Below are 18,900 nucleotides of genomic sequence, written 5' to 3' on the forward strand. Positions count from 1 at the left end.
GTAGTATTCATGAATATAAGGAAGAAGGGGTGCTCAACTTCGAGAAACCCCAAATAAGTGCATTTTAAAAACACAATATATTTTATTTCTCCATGATGTTCACGGAATGTTCATTAATTGGCCCTTCATTCGCTCATTTATTTCATTGAAAGTCAATCATTGACATTGATTATGACAAATTGAAGGAGTAAAGTCAAAAAACCATTTAGGGTCTAATGACACAATTCACTTCAACAACAAAAATGATTTTAGTGTTTAAATAATAATATTTTTTTCGTGCGAAGCATAATTATTAAGTTGATTGATACGCATTTTCGTCACGAATTTAAACGCATCCACTCAATAATAACCCTGTACACTAAGGCTGGATTCTCCATCGCGATATGTAACACTCCCTCGTGGGCGAACAATGACCGCTCAACTTATAAACAAATGATAAACAGAGATTGATAACAAACGAAAAAACAGTTATTAAATCAAAACACATGAAATCGAGCGGTGAATCTTGATGATCCGAAACTGACATATAAAAGAGGCATAAGGCAGATGTTAACTATCTTACCATGGTAATTATAACAAATTCGAACACTTTTATATTTAAATACAATAAGCGATGCGATTATCATATGACAAGACTTTGTAAGCAATTAAATTATACTATCAAAATGGCCTTTTCTCCCACCTCAGATAGGTAGATCCAAATTTTTGACCATGCTAGAAATTCTAATTTTGCCCTCGGGGAAAGATAAAACAAGTAACCGTATGGAACTCCTTTTTTATTGTCATCACACAATTAACTCCCTTGTTGAAGACTGTCGTCTGTAGCATAATGGAAACATTGTCTTGTTGCAATATTTAGAATCCTTATCAATTATTTCTCGCTTCAAATGACACCATTAAGACGTTTTCACGCTCCATTCAAGAAAGAATGCTGCATTCTTCTCAGAACTATTTCAAGAACTTTTTTACTTTTAACATAATCTGAATCACTGCGCGCATATACCATGACAACCACAAAATATCACATATCTATACGCATTTATTTTCACTGCGCACAAAAGAGATCCAACGAAAAAAATCCATATATCTACCTTAGCCGCTCGTGTAAGAGTGTTTTACGGAAACTGAAAACCTATCTTACACTCTCGGCCATGGAAGATACTTATATTATTTCATGCTTTTTAATGAACTATGGAGTAATATCATTAAAATAACACCTTGGCGTATCATACTTGTATTTCATATGAATGTAAAGAACAATGCCAACGACTAAAGGTGTTCAGTTATTTAATTTAATTTGATTTATTTTCTAAAGAACTAAGCACATACTTGTTCTTTTAAAAACATAAAAATCGGTTGATAATGATGACTTATGGTTCACTCTAAATTAAACAAACTACATGAATTGTCAGAATATCAGTTGGTGCACAAGTGTTCTCTTCACTAAAATCTCACAGTGCACGTGGCCACTCAATCACCAATCAGGCATGAGCTCTGACCATAGGAGAGATGGACTCGAATCTGTTCATGAACGAGTTGGGGTTCCAGCTGGAGAGATCAAGGGTCTGGGTAGATTCGGACAACCGTTTCTTTAGCTGGTCGTACAGCTTTGTCAGAGGATCTGGAAATATAGAAGTTTAGAATTGATAAATGAAAGTCGCCTACTTTTTAATGGTAAGAGAACATTTTATTCTGTTTTAGCCGGAAAGTGGGATCGCTGACTGTGTTGCTCCGGCTGTTTAAAATGTTGTACCTGTAGTTGACGGTGTTGTACCTGTAGTTTAAGGTGTTGCACCTAATGTTGACGGTGTTGCACCTAACGTTGACGGTGTTGTACCTAATGTTGGCGGTGTTCCACCTAATGTTGACGGTGTTGCACCTAATGTTGGCGGTGTTCCACCTAATGTTGGCGGTGTTGCACCTAATGTTGACGGTGTTGCACCTAATGTTGGTGGTGTTCAACCTTATGTTGGCGGTGTTGCACCTAATGTTAGCGGTGTTCCACCTAATGTTGGCGGTGTTGCACCTAATGTTGGCGGTGTTCAACCTTATGTTGGCGGTGTTGCACCTCATGTTGGCGGTGTTCCACCATCTAATGTTGGCGGTGTTCTACCTAATGTTGGCGGTTCCACCTAATGTTGGCGGTTCCACCTAATGTTGGCGGTGTTGCATCTAATGTTGGCGGTTCCACCTAATGTTGGCGGTGTTGCATCTAATGTTGGCGGTGTTGCACCTAATGTTGGCGGTGTTCCACCTAATGTTGGCGGTGTTGCACTTAATGTTGGCGGTGTTCCACCTAATGTTGGCGGTTCCACCTAATGTTGACGGTGTTGCACCTAATGTTGGCGGTTCCACCTAATGTTTGCTGTTCCACCTAATGTTGGCGGTGTTGCACCTAATGTTGACGGTGTTGCACCTAATGTTGGTGGTGTTCAACCTTATGTTAGCGGTGTTGCACCTAATGTTAGCGGTGTTCCACCTAATGTTGGCGGTGTTGCACCTAATGTTGGCGGTGTTCAACCTTATGTTGGCGGTGTTGCACCTAATGTTGGCGGTGTTCCACCATCTAATGTTGGCGGTGTTCTACCTAATGTTGGCGGTTCCACCTAATGTTGGCGGTTCCACCTAATGTTGGCGGTGTTGCACCTAATGTTGGCGGTTCCACCTAATGTTGGCGGTGTTGCATCTAATGTTGGCGGTGTTGCACCTAATGTTGGCGGTGTTCCACCTAATATTGGCGGTGTTGCACCTAATGTTGGCGGTGTTCCACCTAATGTTGGCGGTTCCATCTAATGTTGGCGGTGTTCTACCTAATGTTGGCGGTTCCACCTAATGTTGGCGGTTCCACCTAATGTTGACGGTGTTGCACCTAATGTTGGCGGTTCCACCTAATGTTGGCGGTGTTGCATCTAATGTTGGCGGTGTTGCACCTAATGTTGGCGGTGTTCCACCTAATGTTGGCGGTGTTCCACCTAATGTTGGCGGTGTTGCACCTAATGTTGGCGGTGTTCCACCTAATGTTGGCGGTTTTCCACCTAATGTTGGCGGTGTTGCACCTAATGTTGGCGGTGTTCCACCTAATGTTGGCGGTGTCGCACCTAATGTTGGCGGTGTTCCACCTAATGTTGGCGGTTCCACCTAATGTTGGCGGTGTTCCACCTAATGTTGGCGGTTCCACCTAATGTTGGCGGTGTTGCACCTAATGTTGGCGGTGTTCCACCTAATGTTGGCGGTGTTGCACCTAATGTTGGCGGTGTTGCACCTAATGTTGGCGGTTCCACCTAATGTTGGCGGTGTTGCACCTAATGTTGGCGGTGTTCCACCTAATGTTGGCGGTGTTGCACCTAATGTTGGCGGTGTTGCACCTAATGTTGGCGGTTCCACCTAATGTTGGCGGTGTTCCACCTAATGTTGGCGGTGTTCCACCTAATGTTGACGGTGTTGCACCTAATGTTGGCGGTTCCACCTAATGTTGGCGGTGTTGCACCTAATGTTGGCGGTTCCACCTAATGTTGGCGGTGTTGCACCTAATGTTGGCGGTTTTCCACCTAATGTTGGCGGTGTTGCACCTAATGTTGGCGGTGTTCCACCTAATGTTGGCGGTTCCACCTAATGTTGGCGGTGTTCCACCTAATGTTGACGGCGTTGCACCTAATGTTGGCGGTTCCACATAATGTTGGCGGTGTTGCACCTAATGTTGGTGGTTCCACCTAATGTTGGCGGTGTTGCACCTAATGTTGGCGGTGTTGCACCTAATGTTGGCGGTTCCACCTAATGTTGACGGTGTTCCACCTAATGTTGGCGGTGTTCCACCTAATTTTGACGGTGTTGCACCTAATGTTGGCGGTTCCACATAATGTTGGCGGTGTTGCACCTAATGTTGGCGGTTCCACCTAATGTTGGCGGTTTTGCATCTAATGTTGGCGGTGTTGCACCTAATGTTGGCGGTGTTGCACCTAATGTTTGCGGTGTTCCACTTAATGTTGGCGGTGTTCCACCTAATGTTGGCGGTGTTCCACCTAATGTTGGCGGTGTTCCACTTAATGTTGGCGGTGTTGCATCTAATCTTGGCGGTGTTGCATCTAATGTTGGCGGTGTTGCACCTAATGTTGGCGGTGTTGCATCTAATGTTGGCGGTGTTCCATCTAATGTCGGCGGTTCCACCTAATGTTTGCGGTGTTCCACCTAATGTCGGCGGTTCCACCTAATGTTTGCGGTGTTCCACCTAATGTTGGCGGTGTTCCATCTAATGTTGGCGGTGTTGCATCTAATGTTGGCGGTGTTTCACCTACCGTATACAGTTTTGCAACTATGAATAAAGCGAATGAACATTCTACATCAATGCGATACTTCCATTTTTGCTTTTGTTTGTATTAGTTTGCGTTTTCGAATTCCTGTCCAGAATGCAAAATGCATTACGTCTTTATAGATGTTATAAAGACAACTGAACAAGCAGATATGCATGATGCATATCTGCATTACAAACCTTTTAAATCAATTCTCAATTGTAAGCACAGGAATTACGGATTTAAAGACTGAGACCGAAACTTTTGAAAATGTTGCAACTTTTGACTCAATATAGTGTTGTTGTCGTTGTTGTTGTTGTTGTTGTTGTTTTGCATATGGCTTTTTATTGTTGCAACACAAGATGATCATAGCACATAATTGGTGACTAAGTTTGTTTCTGCAGTATATATTACGTAATTGATAACCATAATTTGTAATAAAAACAGGTTGATTAATAGCAATGATACAATCACGTGGATTATTGATAATATATATAATCGAAAATAAAACTTCTACCGGGAGGGGGCTGGGCACCGTTGTTGGGACATTCGACCACCTCAAAGATCGCCTCACAGCCTCTGTCTACCCACCACGAGTGACCGTCATCCGATATACCGTACCTGCAAGGGAACAGTGTTTAATACAAAATAACCTGTTTTTTATCATTGCAACACTAAGCTGAGTTAATTCAGTGTGGAATATGTGATGCGTAACAAAAACAAGAACATTTGTGTGTTTCTGGTTTTCAGACCGACCGTCGCGCCTAATCTTGTTATTGCCACCGGACCAATATTCCTTTCTGCTCAAGATTGCGCACATATTAGTCAGTACATTTAACGCGCTGCTTTTAGGAAATTACTCCCTTTGATTCTATTTGAAATGTACCATTCGGGAAAGCTATTAACCAATAAATGTGTTTCAACCTAGTTTTAAATTTTTATTTAAACCTAATATTTGCCACTCTAGGTTATAGTATATATAAAGCATATTTCATCAGCAATCGTAGACGAGAACATGTCGATATTATGCATATCTTTAAAAATGAATTTGTCATTCTATTCTCATACTATAAAAAGCATAGAGTCACAAATAGATGTTTGAATAGTTTTGCCGAATATTTCTGCATCATTTAAAGATTAAGTGCATTTCATGTATTATAACATTGTTGTTTTGTGTTGAATAAAATTTGAAAAAAAAATAAATAAAAAAAAAAATATATTAATGATGATTATAATAATAAGGCTATTATTTATTTTGATTAGGGTTGAATGTCTCTGCTTATTGTGTATGCACTTTTTGTCATTACATTTGTCCTTTGGTGTTTGTACATTGTGTCACAAAACAAATGCATAGTTGATACAGGCGATACAACAAGGGATTGACACAGTTTCACATTTTAATTTAAGTCCAATATACTGAACCATATATTCCTAACTTTCTTCATTCGCTCATTTCGAATGATCCTGAGAAGTATGAAAATTACACAATATACATTCATTGTTTAAGCATCTGGACAGTCAACTGGGTCATCAATTGTTTAATAACAAATTATACATACAAAATAATTGTCAATGAAATAAAAACACGCACAGATATTCATTAATCGTTAACAAATTGAAAGGTTGTGTTAATTACTTCAACCTGATTTTGTTTTATAGATCAGAAATATTGGCAAATATTATAAACACATAAACGCATATAAACACATATAAACGCATAAATATGTAACTATATAATCCATGAAATGTTTTCTACGTCTTGTAAGTTTCACTATCCGAATCTGAATTACCAAATTGGCCAAAAACTCCATTTCTCGAGCTCATAACTTCAAATTATTGATTATATTTATAGGTGAACCTAATGTGTATTTTTCTAACCAAGGAAACGAGCTTTCTTCTAATTCTTAACTCAATATTTAAGCGAAAAGCTACAGAAATAAGCTCAGTAGCAAAAAGTTTAAACATAAACCCGGTTTATTGGCACTGGGTGAACGCCAAAGACATAGAACATAAAATCACAAACAAGAAACATGGAAGAACAGCACAAAACTTCACAACAGCATAGTGCTTACATACTTTTTATAAAAAACTAGGTATGTTTATCAAGGAAATCTAAGAAAATTATTTAACCTTACATATCAGTCAAACTGAGAATGTAATAAAAGCCTTACTTCAATTGATGTACTCGGTTAAGGATTATCAAAGAAACTTGCGCTTGGAAAGTTTGCATGAGATTTATTTACGATTTCGCGTGTTATATTTTTGCTTGAAGATGGACATTAGCACGGATGCCAGACAAAAACCTTTTTCAACATGAACATGTAAGTGGTCTAGCTTGTAAGTAAATGTAAAAAAATAAGACTTACAGAATGATAACCTAACGCTTTGCTCTATGTTCATTAGAACTCCTTCTATACAGACCTTGTATCACTCGGTTCACACTTATAGAAGGAAGTCCTCTTCAGCAGTCTCAGAGAGAAGATGTAATGTTCCGCTGTCTGCGCGGTGTAGATCTTCCGCTGCACCCGGAAGTCACCTTTTCCCTCGAACATCAACGTGGTGCACCCTGGCAACGCAACAGAAGGCATATTATTCTTGTTTTCATGATAATTGTTAATTGCCTTAGTGACTCAATATCACCGATCAGTCCAGGCACGACTTCAGTCAGTACTTCTATGAGTTCTGACAGTTATTTCAGTCGTACAAAATCTCGCTTAAACTGTCTGATTTGTTTTTGAACGAATGTTATACTTCTCTCAACTCTAGATAAATGTGTGAATAATGGATTGCTTAAAAAATGTTTTGAATACACCGCCTAAACGGTTAAATAATACTATCAGCATAAGAAAAAAACTAGTTGCCAGTCAAAGTATGTAGTTGGTTTAAACATATACTAATGGCCAAAAGTCTTGTCCGGTCTACAAAAACTACAATATCTGTTTATCTGGCGAAATGTGATCCGCAATTACAGAAAATGCCATCTTTGTGATAATGAGCATGTTGGTGAAGAATTTCATTTAGTTATTTAAGTAACGAAGGAAGAGGTTTCTTTGATAAATGAAATTATAAATCAAAAAAATGTATTGTCATTTAAACGTGTTTAGAAATTAAATCCAAAATTAATTACGTTTTTAACGTTATGTTCTTTCATGAATTATACTGTTAGCAAAGTTAACTTTAAAGTATAATGTACTCCTTTTTTGCATTGATAATGACATTTATGTATGCTAAAAGTTCATTAATCATTTTTTCAACAATTTTCTTCCTAAAAACCTCTTGCTTCCTACAAACTGGCAGATACAAAAGTATTTACATCATGACCTTCTGCAGATATATAATACAATGTTTTAAATACCCCATCAAAGAGACAATTGTTAAATGTTCTGTAGATACATTACAATTTTTCCTATTATCTACCTCAAAGAGACAATTGTTAAATGTTCTGTAGATACATTACAATCTTTCCTATTATCTACCTCAAAGAGACAATTGTTAAATGTTCTGTAGATACGTTACAATCTTTCCTATTATCTACCTCAAAGAGACAATTGTTAAATGTTCTGTAGATACGTTACAATTTTTCCTATTATCCACCTTAAAGAGACAATTGTTAAATGTTCTGTAGATACATTACAATCTTTCCTATTATCCACTTCAAAGAGACAATTGTTAAATGTTCTGTAGATACATTACAATCTTTCCTATTATCCACCTCAAAGAGACAATTGTTAATTGTTCTGTATATACGTTACAATCTTTCCTATTATCCACTTCAAAGAGACAATTGTTAAATGTTCTGTAGATACATTACAATCTTTCCTATTATCCACCTCAAAGAGACAATTGTTAAATGTTCTGTAGATACATTACAATCTTTCCTATTATCCACCTAAAAGAGACAATTGTTAAATGTAGATAGATTTTTCAAAGCTGTTATTAAATTAAGAAAAACTGCCCTCGAAATTTGATTGTTTCTTAAATACTTACTTTGTGTTTTATACTTTTATTATATGACACTCTACACAGTACATTGTGTGGTAATTGTGTTTGTATCATGTACATGTATGTCGCCATGACTCTGTCTGAAATTACCATAGACATTCATATGCCCCTTTTTGCCAATAAACTTTGAACTTTTTGCATTTTGCACATAAAGGGACTCGTTCGCATATATTATAGTGGTAACGCTCTGTTCAAACATTATTATAATTTATTTATTTTTCTTGTTTTTATGGACAAACACCAATCATCAACTGGAATAATATACTCATTTGAACCATTTTTTTAGTCCTTAACTTTTCGCTTTACTAAGCCTTTTGACAAAATTAGACATTTTAGATCTATGATAACAATAAAGCTCTTTTCTGAAGCTGTGCTGTTGTTTTAACAGTGTTACAAGCATTTCTTTCACATTTCAGATACATTATTTTGAAAGGGGTTGTACTCCGTATGATGAAATAGCGAAAAAAAAGGAAATTGTCGAAAACTGACATAAAATTGGTATCGATGTGTACAATGCATTGAAACTTACTAACTGAAGTACCACATAGTTTACAATTAATTTAATTTTCGCAGTTTTTTCGTATTTTTCCATTAAAAAAAATATTTCTAAGTATGTCTACCCAGTAGAATTCATTCCTTATGCGTGATTGGCAAGTCGATGTTATCACGTGATATTACCAAGCTAGGTATATAGCTTAAATCTTCCAACGCTTTCGGGTAAGCTTTCGTAGCACAGTTGATACAACATTGCCCTTGTACTGCAATTTTGGCGACACCGTTCAAACCCCGTCACCGAATCGATTTTTTTGTACATGTTGGTGTTGTTGTTTTTACAGTAATGATATCAAAGAGTAAAACAATTGATTAAATAACTGTCCTGAGGATCGCTACAAAACAAAAAAAAAATGATGCCAATCTGGTGTACAGTCCTTTTTAATCGGACTCTTTAAATATGATTGAGTCCGTGTAATAAAGGGAAAGCCGAAACGACAAATGAAAATATGGTAGCATTATCTATATCACTATTAAATCTTCTGAGTAATTGCTATAAAACCAAATGAAGTATACAGAGCTAAATACTTGTACGTATATTAATGTATATTGCAATGGACTGGTGGCTTAATAGGCAATGGTTGTTAGTCATTGTCAATGTCATTACCTTGCGGCTGGACATCTGTTGCTGGGTTCGTCTGTACTGGATGGTCAGCTGTTGCTACGTGCACGATAGTTGCCATAGCAACAAACACAAGTTCCAGAGGTCTCATTTTGCCCATTGTCAAGCCGACCTGAAAATATATAGTTAGAAATTGTTAAAAAGTTATAAAAAAGTCATCATTACCACTATCATCATCATCATCATCATCATCATTATCATAATTGTTATCACCATCAATATTATTTTTATCATTATTATTGCAATTAGTAATATCATTATTATTATTAATTGTATTATTATCATTAATATTATTATTATTATTATTATTATTATTATTATTATTATTATTAATATTATTATTATTATTATTATTATTATTATTATTATTATCAGTAGTAGTAGTAGTAGTAGTAGTAGTAGTAGTAGTAGTAGTAGTAGTAGTAGTAGTAGTAGTAGTAGTAGTAGTAGTAGTAGTAGTAGTAGAAGTAGTAGTATTAGTAGTAGTAGTAGTAGTAGTAGTAGTAGTAGTAGTAGTAGTAGTAGTTTAGGTGGTGGTGGTGGTGGTGGTTTTGGTGGCAGTGGTGGTGGTGGTGGTGGTGGTGGTGGTGGCAGGAGTGGCAGCGACAGAGGCAGTAGCAGTAGCAGTAGCAGTAGCAGTAGTAGTAGTATTGTTAGTTGTTGTTGTTGTAGTAGTAGTGGTAGTGGTAGTGGTGGTAGTTGTCGTAGTAGTAGTAGAAGTAGTAGTAGTAGTAGTAGTAGTAGTAGTAGTAGTAGTAGTAGTAGTAGTAGTAGTAGTAGTAGTAGTAGTAGTAGTAGTAGTAGTAGTAGTAGCAGTAGCGGTAGCGGTAGCGGTAGCGGTAGCGGTAGCGGTAGCAGTAGTAGTAGTAGTAGTAGTAGTAGTAGTAGTAGTAGTAGTAGTAGCAGCAGTCGTAGTAGCAGTCGTAGTAGTAGTGATTGTATTACTGTTATTCTTGTTTAACAAAGTAAGAAAGTAAAGTAATACCTTTAGATAACAAATCCTTCTATTTAAGTCCTATTATTCACTGCTGTTTTTACAACAACATATGTTTCATTGCAGATACATGCCCATTTTAAAGCGGCAAAAAGCTGTACAAAGACTGTCAAAGCAATTAATTTGTGTTTTATTGCATGTCTTAACACCACGACGTTATAAATAAATGTAATTTAAACGAATATATTTAATGATGTGTTTAATTACACAGGTCCCTCCTGGTGATAAATATTCCCCCATGTACATTTAACCACAAACGATTAGATTTTCTTTCATAAGATAAATACATATATTATTTTCTTATATCTTCCTCGTTTAGGATAGTGTGTGAAACGAGTGAAGATTTTCATATACAATGGGAGTATTCCACGTGATAAATAACGTCGTAAATGCTTCGTTTGAAGGCAACATTTTGCTTCAAATGATGACTTTAAACTAAAGTAACTCTACTATTACTTAACCATTTCAAATAAAACAAAGGGCATTTTATGCCGTTTACAGAGCCCCGCCTTCGGTTATTGAGTGTTTAGTTTCATAAAACAATTCGACAAACCTTTTCACAAAACAGCAGCCTAATGGATCAATGTCAAATCATTATTTTGAAACAGGTTTGTTGAAGTGTTTGATGAACATAATAACCTAATCAAGCCCCGGTAATAAAATAAAGGCGGGGCTCTTTAGACAGCATAGACTTCCCTTTGTCTTATTTAAAATGGTTAAGAAAAAGAAATGTTATATTAGTTTAAGTCATCATTCGAAACAAAATGTTGCCTTCCGACGCAGCATTTATGACGTAATTTTCACGTGGTATACACACGCGTATATGTACACGGCAAGTTAAAGGCACTCGTTCACGTTTAATAGGGAAATAAATCCAAATTGAAATGCAAACAAATTGCTTGTTACAATGATAAAACACCATCGAAGTTCAATCAGAGCTCTTTGTCATCAATTATCTAAAACGCATGACAGAGATTTTTTTATTTTGCCGAAAAGCTTTCATAACACTTACAAAAATTGATTGAATTTAGGCTTTGATTTACTAGCATGCTGTTCAGATGAGCATCTGTCAGCTGTTGTTTTTTATGTTTATGTATATACCACAATTTCAGCAAAGTTTAAATAAAACTTGCTGCCAACATTAATTCGGTAAACGAATAAAAGTTTTAAAAAAACAACAACATATACATGCACAGGTAAACTAATTGCAATAATTTGAGTTTCACTGTAAATGATAGGATGAATCATCAGTTGAATGGCTAGACACGTCGCATTTGATACAGAGATGATAAACTATATATTATACATCTCAACTTTCATTCCTTAAATGAACAGCCTTTCGGCAATTGTGAATATTGTCCGATGAACGCAACATCTTCGGATATGTTCGAATCGTGAATCATCGAGTATCGATATACGTGTAATTTGAAAGTTGTGTATCTTGTTAGTGTTTGTAATGTGTCGACAGGTCCCGAAAATTCAGAATCAACATGTAAGAAAGTTTTAATTTATGATATGTTAAAAGTATTATCATTAGTGTGTTTCAATTACGTTTAAAAGTGTTTTGAAGTGATTATTTTTTCCAGCGTTAAAGTGGCGTAATTTGATAAACTGTTTTTGGTTAAGATTGAGTTGTCTATTTAAAAATGGGTGAGAAGAATTTTATGTAAGGTTTCTTAAATGAAATGATGAACTTCGGACTCTACACACATTAAGCAGCCCAACTGCGTTCATACCCCCATAATGACATGTGACATCAATCCCGCAATTCGTTCCTTAAAACTTAGTGGTAAGCAAAATGAGAACACGAATCCAACACAAGCATTTCAAAAAGTGAGAAAAAAAAATAACTTAAAAGGTACGCAAAAACGATATTATATCCAGCCGGACTAACAGTTTTTACTCCTGCCAGGTACGATCAAACTGGTCAAAGAACTATGCATTCATTGAACTATAGTACAAACATGAGACAAAAAAATCTTATAGAAGAGAAGAAAACACACAAAGAGATACAATATAGCGAACGTTATATACATACATTTTTAAAATGGGTGGCAAAAAAAGACACTATCATAACAAATTTCTAGAATTCGGTTATTCCTGAAACTAGAAAAAACGACACAACCGAAAAAGACAGGCCTTGTTTAAGATAAGAGGCTTACTCTTAACAAGGCCTGATTGTCCACCGAGCTGTATTATGGTTCTGTCTTTTAATTGAAATGAAGGTTTTGGTAGTGTATCCCCCTTGCTGTCTTAGTCCCCGTGTCGCAACGCGCTCCAGCGAGTTTAGAAAAATGCTGTACTCCAAAGATTCTATACAGATAGTCGATGTATGATTGTCATTTTCCCGTATTTAACCTTGTGATGGGGCGATGAACAAGATCGGTCCGCCCGGTTAGCTCAATCGGTAGAGCGTTGGACTGTGAATCGGACAACCCGGGTCACTTCTGTTGTGATAAAGTTATGAAATCCTTTCTACGACCATTCGCACTGTACCACTGCCCCTGGCATGTACATAAGTTGTCAGTTCCTTGCAGAGGTGAAGGCACCTTATACTGGTTAACCGCCTGATAGTCTGTCCAGGATAGGTGTGCGGTGGTTGAACCGTCACTCTGGGACCCTTTAATGTGCTCACGCCGGGACCCGGAGTTTAAACTACTAAAACCACCACAAACAATATCGAGCAGTAGGCGATCCAAACTGAGCACAGCTTACAAGTAGATTGTGACAGACTTTGCCAAAGAGCTACGTGTTGTTGACAATTCAGTAGATGCCTTATATTTGATTTGTGAGTGTTATTTCTTTGAATCATGTGTGTGCTGTCAGCAAGAATTTATGCATGGGAAATCATTTCAATTTAGTTCCAATGAAATGATGACTTAAACGCAAGTTCTGGGGCGTATCCAGGATTTGATGTTAAAGGTGGCGAAACCTTTTTACTTGCACCTCTCGTTCAGAACATCACATTTATTTTGTGGAAACCGCTTTTAATGATATCTAGATGATTCCGCCATGCTAACATGTTGTATAAAATGAAAGGCTGCCCTCTTAAGAGCCACCCCGCCATTCATTGTCGCGGCTTCTTCTGTTGCAGACAATATAATTGTCTTCATGTCTCCTTTTCGCGACATCCACGCAACATCGAATCGAAGAGGCCAAAAATGCAAGTTCCTTTAAACGTTTTCTTAAATTGTTCAAGTTATATTATTTTTTAGTTTTCAAGAATCTCTGTGCTATAAAATAATAATGTAACCGTGACCTCAGATATTTTAAAGATAATGCTTTCATTAATATTTCATTTCTTGCAAAGCGACTGGTTGATACTTGAAATTCATTAATGTTGACCTTAGTCCGTTCATGTTGTGCCATCATTGGCAACCACGACACTTCCTTCCTTTACACTCCGTGATAAATACCTTGGGAAAAAATGACTAACAATACCTCATTTAAATGACACTGCATGAAGCCGGGGAGACAACTCTTCTTCCAATGAATTTGCATGTAACAATGAAAAACACTTCAATAACCCTGTATTGTCAGTTGTCACTCTAGGCGAGTGGTCTAAGATGGTGTTTTAAAACATGTAGCGATCTGGCGGACGGGGTTCAATTTCAGCTATCGCCAGAATATCTTTTCAGTGTCTGTGCATATTTCCGCATTGATTCATTGCAGAACAAATCAAACTGTCTCATTGATTATACATGATTATTATATTTTCGTATCTATATCCCACACGGTACACAACGAAATATAGCGCAGTAGCGTATCAGGGGTATCCGACGAAAGTATTTAAACAGATAGATACGAATTATACGTATGTGATGAAAATGAAGCGACAATAGTTTTGCAGCAAAAAAATGTTAGCAGATATTGTACATTCCAATAAGATAACCATTTAGTAACAGTTAATACAAATTATTGAAAAAAGGTGCATTTCAACAGTAACTTTTGTGCTTTTTCAACCATTTTACTTGGTTAATTTCATCTAAGATCCTTTCAATAGACCCTATACGATAATCAATCCATTATTATTTTACGGAGTTCTTTTGTTCCTGAACTGTTCACAACTTTTACCATATTTTGACAATCATCGAAACTATGATAGAATGTCGGTGCTTTCTTTTACATGCTTGTCAACGAAGTACAACATTGATGATTGCTAAAAATGTTTGAGTTCAGTAGTTGAAGCATATCTCCGTTATAGCACCGTATTTTCAGGACGCCATAATTGTAAGTTTTAGAACACTGTTGACATATGTTTAAATAAAACCCTTTTCATAATCTACAACAGCGGTTAGATTTGTTTTAATACTCTTAAGAAATTCAAAAAAAATTGTGTCATACCAAACTTACTGTAAGCATATACGTGCATTGGTCAGAGTAAAAAAACAGCGCAAAAGTAAAAACTATATCATGGTTGATGAGACACCGTCGCGTATTAATTTTATTTAGCAGTTAAACTTTATGACTTAACTCTTGGAAATCTTAATTATGTTTGCAATAATATACTTCACTGACAATCAATTTAAACTTGGATCAATAAAAACAATTCTAAAACACTATATTTCATAAATGATATAATTCAAAAATTTACGAACTACTTCAACTGATGTACCGGCATACATCCGAGGTTGTTTTCGAAAAAAAATGGCCGAGGAGTTCCGAACGATAAATTACTTCTATGAAAGGATTAAGAGATGAGACGCTAACTAGAAACTCGTTCTCTTATGTGTAATAAGCAAAGGGCTATAACTCTGTGAGACATAGTCCGAGCAAATCTACTGCGCCACTGGGCTTGATATTAATCACTGCTTTGAAGTTTCTTTCATATTCACAATAAGATATCTACAGACAGTCAGACGGACGGACAGACAAGCGGATTCAAGTATTCCCATCTTGTTGTCAGTTAATTTATACAAAATTGACATTTGTTTCTTTATAAATTAATCTAAATGTGGACCCCAAACCCGAATTTATCTAAAGTTATGGTCGAGTTCCGGTCGCATTACTTTCTGTATTTCCCGTTTGTAAAAAATGTATTTCCTGAAAATTATCGAAATGGAAGTAGAGAGAAGTGATTTAAACTTACATCTATAAGTATTTGTGAAAATAAATAACTAAACAAAATCAGTATAACGTGGGAAGGTATAGGTTACTTAAAAGGTAAAACTCATAAGATTAATCAGTGAATTATCTAACATGTGTTAATAAACTCGTAAAATTTGTTTTTTGACATATTTATATGCACCGTTAACGAAAATGTCAAAATAAAGAAAAAAAATGCCCTTCGTTAAAACGCCCGGATGAAATCTGCATGTCAGGCCATGTATATTACAGTGACAGTATAATGCATAACTAGATGAAATTTAATTACACAACGCTGTAAATAATATTGCTCTTACTTATTAAATAATAACTAAAAAATCACCTTTTAAAATATTCCTCGATCTGCTCGTAGATATAACTAGACAAATATTAGTTTCTCAATAGAATATCACCATTCAAGCACCAGTAATAATTTGGAGTAAGTAATTAATATCCCACATATTAATTGTGCAAATGCTCGCTGGGCTGGCGAAATACATTAGTTGCAGGACAATTAATGTCTTCCTGTCATCGGTGTTATATTTCATTAGTAATCGCGAATAATTAATTAAGATATGAAGGTGAGCCATTCTGTCGGTCGATGGTCCTGAAACATGGTCATTAGGACAGTGGTGATTTTTTTTCTGGAATGAGTCTACATGTTAAATAACCCCCTCTTAAAAAATGATTCATTTTGGTTATTCGTTCGTTTTACAGCCCTGTCTTCACTAATTGCATGTTGACAATATTCCTGCCTTTACATTGTTAATCTGTTGACGACCAACCGTCAACAATTGCAACTTGTTTTCTGTCGGCTAATTGTTAAAATATGTATTTATATTATTACTTGTTTTTTTTTTGTTTTTTTTAGTTGTTTTTTTTGTTGTTGTTGTTTGTTTTTTTGGGGTTTTTTTTTTTTGGGGGGGGGGGGGGGGTAGCGTTGTTTTTTTAATTCAAGGAGATGAAACTAGCAAGGCTAACATTATCAAAAGAATGTTTTCTATTTTTGTGAGTCTATCGCGTATCTTAAAGCTACAATCTCACAGATTTACCATTTTTACAACTTTTTTTTATTTTTTGTCTTGAAAATGGCAATTTTTTGCATAAATATCTGCAAACCAGCGATATAAGACTGTTGACAAAAGATCAGATCGCAGATTTGCATATTTCAGTTCGAAAATTAATGTTTTATGGCTTAAACCGTTACTAACGGGTTTAGAAAAATGCATAAAACATCAATTTATGAACTTATATATAAAGATCTGTGATCTTTTTTTTTGTCAGCAGTCTTATATAAATGGTTTCAATGGATTTTCGCAAAAATTGGCTCGTTCGAAGACAGAAAATAAAAAAGTTGTCGAAGTTGTAAATCTGTGAAAGTGCAGCTTTACAATTGCAAGAGAAAAATAAAATTGTCAAAAACTTCCACAAAAACGCCTTGAATCTTACTGACTGATGTATCACATCGCTTACGATACATGCATCTCTCGCAGCAGCTATCTTTCGCAGGTTTTGCGCAGTTTTCCAATTCGAAATTTGCTACGGTTGTCTACCACCTAAATCCCACAATAAATGACTTAAGTTAAATATCATCCGTTTATTTATCTGTACTCATAAACATATATGATTTAAACTTGGGTACCATTATGCGCTATTTTAAACGAGGAAACACAGGTGAGACATCAACATGAATGTTGCATTTATCATGATTTAACCAGGAAGGTGATGTATTATCGGCCTCCTTCTAGTTCGCATTGACAATTCTATGCTTGTTGCGATGAAATGCTGTATTTGCCGATTTTTGGATCATCTGGTTTTCACCCCCTTTAAATACCAGCAAAGACATGTGGATAATCAAAATGTCATTAAGAATGTCAACCTGATATCAACCAATAATGCCCCGCCGGCCCAACTATTTCCACCTATCCACACTAGCATCCAATCATATATGAAAACACCATGCACGATCTTAAAAAAACGGAAGCCCTCCATAACAGTATGTGTGTAAACCACGTGATAAATTTCGTCATAAATGCTACGTCGGAATGCAATGTTTTGCTTCGAATGAAGACTTTAAACAAAGAAAACCTCACAATTGCTCACCATTTTAAATGAAACATAGCGCAGTCTACACCGCTTACGGATCGCCAGAGTTTTATTGAGAGTTTAGTTTCTTAAAACACTTCAACAAACCGTTTCACAATACGGCCGTCTGACGGAGCACTGTCAAAACATTATTTTGAAAACAGGTCTGCCGAAGTGTTTGATGAAACTAATCACCTTATCAATTTTCGGTAATAAAGCGAAGGTGGGGCTCTTTAAGCGGCATAGACTGCCCTTTGTTTATTTAAAATGGTGGAGTAAAAGAAAAGTTTGATTAAAGTCTTTAGTTTAAGCAAAAGGTTGCCTTTCGACGTAGCAGATATGACGTAATTTATCACGTGGTATACACACACTGAGTTAAACAAAATAAAGTAAAAAGGTAATTTCTTGCTGGAACTCTTTTTTCGCGTAGTTATTCCGATTATGTTAATAGTCAAATCGGTCTTTAAATAGTTCTGAGGAGAGTGCAGCATTATTTCTTTAATGGTGCACGAAAACTGTTTTATGGTGTCATTTGGAGTGAGAAATAATTAATTAGCATTCTAAATATTGCCACAATACAAGGTTTCCATAATGCTACAGACGACGGACTTCAACAAGGGAGGTATTTGTGTGATGACAATAAAAAAGAAGTTCCATACGGGTACTTGTTTTATCTCTGACCATGGGCAAGATAAGAATTTCTAGCATGTCCAAATGTTTGGATTTACTTATCTGAGGTGGGAGAAAAAGGTTTCCAGCATGGCCAAAATATTTGGATCTACTTATCTGTGGTTGGAGAAAACCCCTTCTATAAAGGTGATGGTTCGGTGCTGGCAAGGCTTGTAGAAATGACCGACTCTGTGTTGTTTTGTATTGGAAAAGAATCCAAATCTATCAACGCTTGAGCAATCACAGAGGTCACTTAAATATATAAAAAAAAATATAATAAAACACACAGATTCAGATCCTAAATGGTCAAGAGCAACTGTTAAACTGTTATTGAGGCATGTAGTTCATGTAATGCAAGGAGTCGAAAAGGCGAGTGTGTGTTTTTGAGACGTTTTCAAGGTTCAACATATTTATTCAGGTCAATGAAACACATAAAAAATGAACGATGTACAAAACAGATCATATTTTTTTTATAATGTGTCCGAAAGGATAAATAGACAATCATTTAAAATGGGTTCGACACTAGATGATACGATTGCAAGAAATAAAACAAAATATCAAAAACTTACATAAAATTGACATCGTTGTGTGCAACGCGTTGAATC

General features: G+C 36.1%; 1 protein-coding gene across 2 annotated transcripts; it reads right to left on the bottom strand.

Moving 5' to 3' along the window:
- Positions 1–1,270: 1,270 nt before the first annotated feature.
- On the bottom strand, positions 1,271–16,027 carry LOC128212140 (uncharacterized). 2 transcript variants are annotated; one of them, XM_052917432.1, is made up of 5 exons: positions 15,885–16,027; positions 9,448–9,574; positions 6,708–6,852; positions 4,804–4,907; positions 1,271–1,621 (listed from the first exon to the last, which is right to left on the bottom strand). In XM_052917432.1, the coding sequence occupies exons 2-5, from the start codon at positions 9,560–9,562 to the stop codon at positions 1,482–1,484; spliced, it is 504 nt and encodes a 167-aa protein (XP_052773392.1). In that variant the 5' UTR covers positions 9,563–9,574; positions 15,885–16,027; the 3' UTR covers positions 1,271–1,481. The 2 variants fall into 2 exon arrangements, with proteins under 2 accessions (XP_052773392.1, XP_052773390.1); XM_052917430.1 differs by lacking the exon at positions 15,885–16,027 and adding an exon at positions 10,448–10,623.
- Between the last annotated feature and the right edge of the window lie 2,873 nt (positions 16,028–18,900).

This window comes from Mya arenaria, chromosome 12 (assembly GCF_026914265.1).
Source record: "Mya arenaria isolate MELC-2E11 chromosome 12, ASM2691426v1".
Taxonomy (NCBI): domain Eukaryota; kingdom Metazoa; phylum Mollusca; class Bivalvia; order Myida; family Myidae; genus Mya; species Mya arenaria.

Coding starts and splice junctions, on each gene's coding strand:
- LOC128212140 (XM_052917432.1), bottom strand. CDS start 9,562: ATGGGCAAAATGAGACCTCTGGAACTTGTGTTTGTTGCTATGGCAACT. Junction 4,908..6,707: donor TGTGAACCGAGTGATACAAG/GTCTGTATAGAA, acceptor GTTCCCTTGCAG/GTACGGTATATCGGATGACG. Junction 1,622..4,803: donor CGGTGCCCAGCCCCCTCCCG/GTAGAAGTTTTA, acceptor CTATATTTCCAG/ATCCTCTGACAAAGCTGTAC.